Source organism: Olea europaea, chromosome 6 (genome assembly GCF_002742605.1).
Source record: "Olea europaea var. sylvestris chromosome 6, O_europaea_v1, whole genome shotgun sequence".
NCBI lineage: Eukaryota > Viridiplantae > Streptophyta > Magnoliopsida > Lamiales > Oleaceae > Olea > Olea europaea.
The window spans coordinates 21,887,135-21,891,182 of record NC_036242.1 but is presented as its reverse complement, the minus strand read 5'-3'; the positions used below and the strand labels follow the sequence as shown (position 1 = coordinate 21,891,182).

General features: G+C 35.3%; 1 protein-coding gene across 2 annotated transcripts; it reads right to left on the bottom strand.

Annotated features, from left to right (window-relative positions):
• Positions 1–1,124: 1,124 nt before the first annotated feature.
• On the bottom strand, positions 1,125–3,731 carry LOC111396162. 2 transcript variants are annotated; one of them, XM_023022494.1, is made up of 2 exons: positions 3,311–3,731; positions 1,125–2,595 (listed from the first exon to the last, which is right to left on the bottom strand). In XM_023022494.1, exons 1-2 carry the CDS (start codon positions 3,395–3,397, stop codon positions 1,498–1,500), a joined length of 1,185 nt encoding a protein of 394 aa, XP_022878262.1. In that variant the 5' UTR covers positions 3,398–3,731; the 3' UTR covers positions 1,125–1,497. The 2 variants fall into 2 exon arrangements, with proteins under 2 accessions (XP_022878262.1, XP_022878263.1); XM_023022495.1 differs by having other exon boundaries at positions 1,125–2,588; positions 3,311–3,723.
• Positions 3,732–4,048: the final 317 nt, after the last annotated feature.

Genomic DNA, 4,048 nt, shown 5'->3' with positions numbered 1-4,048 from the left:
ACGATAGATTTCTTGATTCAACATATATACTTTGTACGCTAGAGTAAACAACACAAGTGATAAATATTGTCACATATAGACGAGCATATCAAACACGACCATTAATGTCTTATGATAACTATTTAAAAAGGGGACAACCAAAAACATTGACATATAATGTAATGAGCTGCACATTCATGGTAGTCAATGATTAAGTTATTAAGGATTAACAGATTTGCCAACCTTAAAGAGTAAAAGAAACATAATAAACAATAAAGGGCATTAGAGACACTGTTCATTTGACCTTTTAAATCATCTTTCTTACAAGCATATGAAAATAATAGGAAAGAAATAACAAACGAGCAGGCAAATGTACTGTAAGAACAAAACTCTCGATAAAAGGAGAAAAATAAAAGTTCTTCGACTACGATTTGTCATCAATAGGCTATGATGCTCGGACTCGGATACGGGTATCGGGTATGGGTACGTATCTAAGGGTTGAATCTTTTATTTTCTAAAAAGTAGGATACAGGGATATGACTAAAAAGAGTCCAAATTTCGGACACGGGTACGTGAATACGTCTTTCAAATTTCAATTTTTTTTTTACTAATCCAAGATGTCATCTTGAATAGAACAAAATAAATTATTCACAAAGAAGAAAATGAATATTAAATAAGGGGTTAAAATGAATAAAATCGAATTATGGGATTTAGTTTTCAATCATGAGAATTATTGAATGTTATTTAAAATATAAAAGGAAAGACTTGATTGCAATCTGGACTTAATGGAGTAGTAACTAGTAAGTAGCACTGTATGGAATCCATTTTCATTTTATGCAAACAGAACTCTAAACCACCTTTACTGAGAGAAAGAAGGAAAAAAAGAAGAAAATTGAAAGAAAGAAGGGAAATCCTAGTGCCACCACCCTTCTTCATCCTTTCGGCGACGACGCTATGTTTATAGAGAGTGAAAACTGGGAAAGAAGAAAAGGGGGAAAAAAAAGAAGCAAAAACGACGAAGTGTCCGATTGAAATTTGAAAGATCCGACACATATCCTATACCCATACCCATACCTGTGTCGTGTCGTGTCCGACATGAGTACTCCAACTATTTCGAAGAGTCCGAGCATCAAAGGTACCTTAAGTCAGTAAAAATAAAATGCTACAAGTTGAAAAAAATACATACGCTACATGATACAAAAACACACAAAATTAGTCCAATCTCAAAAATTTCCCCGAAGCCATTTGCAGCCGGTCATATGATGTTTTCATACAAACAACAATGAAGATCCAGTGCACAACTTAATTGTACACATCACAGCAAACCCCAGCTCTAGGAAAATCTATACCTGACTCGCTCTAAAATCCAAGAATGCACCCTTTTTTCAAAAACATCTAAGAAAAGAAATGATGCAATTATTGCGGCCATACATTTAGACATACTGAAGTCACAAATTGATCGCGAAACCCTTTGCCAGAAACCAAACCTCAAACTTTCAGAAGAGGGTCCTGTATAGTTCAGCCACTTTCTCTCAAGCAATTTCCGGGCAAGAGAAATTTGTATTTATGGGCATTTTCCAGTAGATATGAAGGGAGATAAACGGCTGAGTATGAATGGGGAATAGGTCCCATTTTCCCAATAATCTCCTTAAAAGTGTACTCTTCCGGCAGCATATCGAATAAATTTTCCCCCCTGCAAATAATTCTCTGGATTCTTTTGGTATTCAGAAAATGAGAAAATCGAACCCTGTCAAAATGGCTATAAGCTTTCATCTTGAATATGAATTCATTAATGTGTCGGAAGCAAAAGCTACAATGCCATCCTGCATCAGCCAAAATGTCATCAGAGTGTCGATAATGTGCATATTTTGTCTTCCCCGATTGATATCTGTGAACAGAAGCTCTCCAGCTATTATTATCCACAAGAAACTCGAAAGAGTACAGATAGTTCTTCAGCCGAAGATGGAGGATTGGAGGTATACCATCGCACCATCTCAAAAGATTAATCGTGTGTCGACTCGGTATCTCATCAACATCCGACATTATCAACAAGTCGTCATCCTGAATTCCAGCTTGTTTGAGAAGAAAATCCAAAGCCAGTCTCTGATAGGCCTCCTCAATAAATGGATTTTCTCCTCTCCTAAATCTGCCTGGACATTGCCCATAAGTCAATCGTGACTCGACAAATTTGAATTGCCCTCGATTAGCAGAAAAGAACAAAGGCTTTGCCAGTCCAGTGAATGTCGAATTTGACTCGAGTAGTACAAATTCTGTCACGTAAGGGTCCAATTCCTTCCATCGTATTTTAAGGATGTCTACTTCATTGTTGAACAAGACTACATCAAATACTCGCCTTGGATGCTCTCGTATACCCCAACCGTGAAGTTTACAAAGATTCTCCATCGACACATTCTCGTGATAATAGTGAGGGATATCATGGAAGGACTTGGGCGGTTTTTCCCATAAAGGCCTCAAGAAGGATGTGATCTTTGGTCCATGCACATAAATAACAAAGACGCACATCGGAACCAACACCAAAAGAAATAGATATGCTTTCATATCCAATCCATACTTAATACACTTTAATCTTGACATGCTCAAAGTTCGACCTGAATCCTGTAGGTTAAAAATCAGATTCACTATAAACTTCATAGAGCTTACAAAATCAACAAGAACTACGAAATCTCCATATTTTAATGCAATAATCTCTCCATTCAACACCAGTATCAAACATCGAACAGCATGTCTATTACGACGGCTTAGAAACTATATAAAGAAACAAAAATAAGCCAAAATCCTGTTCATTATACCGTCTAATCCCCTATTCAATGACACTTTGCATATGGAAAAACCTTAATTTCGCCATAACATTCATCAAAGTATTTTAACAGACATAAAACCCAAGAGTAACAGAGGTATTATTACATCATCACTACATATGATTTCATAAGGATATTCTGAATAAACCAATTTACAAAGAAAAGTAAAAATGAAACTAATAAAGAATGAGAAAAAAAACCATTTGATAAAATTTCCGAAAATTGATATGGATAAAATTCCAAAAATTAATATCGATTTTTTGATGAAAAGAAAGTTGCAATCTTTTCTAAAATAGGGCCTCAAAATTCAGAATTCCAATTTGAAAAATTCAATTACTTAAATTACAAAAAATTAACCCACGAAAACCACCACAATCGTTAAATCCCAAAATTGTCATCATACAAGGAAAAATAGGAAAATCAAACCTTAAATGAACCCTTTTTAATGGGTGTATATATTAATTTAAATAAAAAGTGGATAAGGAACCAAAAAAAAAAAAAAAAAAAAACACCTCGTCATTAGCTTCCGAACATATGTCGTCTGTCTTCTTAGAAGAATAACGGGATTCTCCTTCAGTCAATCTTGACTTATTCCACATATCTTCCCTCTTGATTTTAATATCAAACCCAGAAATTGCAAACCCAACAAAAATCAAACTAAGCCAAAATGTAGGGGGGAAAAAAGATAAGAAGGGGAGAGACACAATGAAGTCTAAGAACTTCGAGAACCCAGACACAAGAATTCTTGAAATTATCAAAAAATAATGAAAAAAAAGGATAAATTAAAAGGAATGAACTGAAGTGTAAGAGACAAAGAAAGAAAAAGAAATCCTTTAGTACTATGTTGTGTGTGTTGGAGCCTCACTGGTGAATGGGTGGCAGCTGTAAGAATTACCAAGAAGCCGTTTTCTCGTCTTCCGCCCAATGTTGCGGGGCCATTTATAAAAATAAAACTAAATGGACAGGGCCAATTGGGGTGTGCCACTTGGCCCCTGGATTTGGGCCTGGATTTGGCCCTGTCCAAACAGCACCCTTCCATTTATAAACCTCAGAATGTAGGAAAGTTTCATGTTTGTCTTACCCATTTGTAGTCTGCTTAAAATTATATATAATTATGGGTATTTTTGCCATCTTGTGGAACTGGCTGTTTGGGCTATCCGACTAATGAATAATGCTATATATTATAATAGTATTAGAGTACCAGTCTAAATTGTAGCATATTATATGTCCTATTAAATAGGCATAATTCA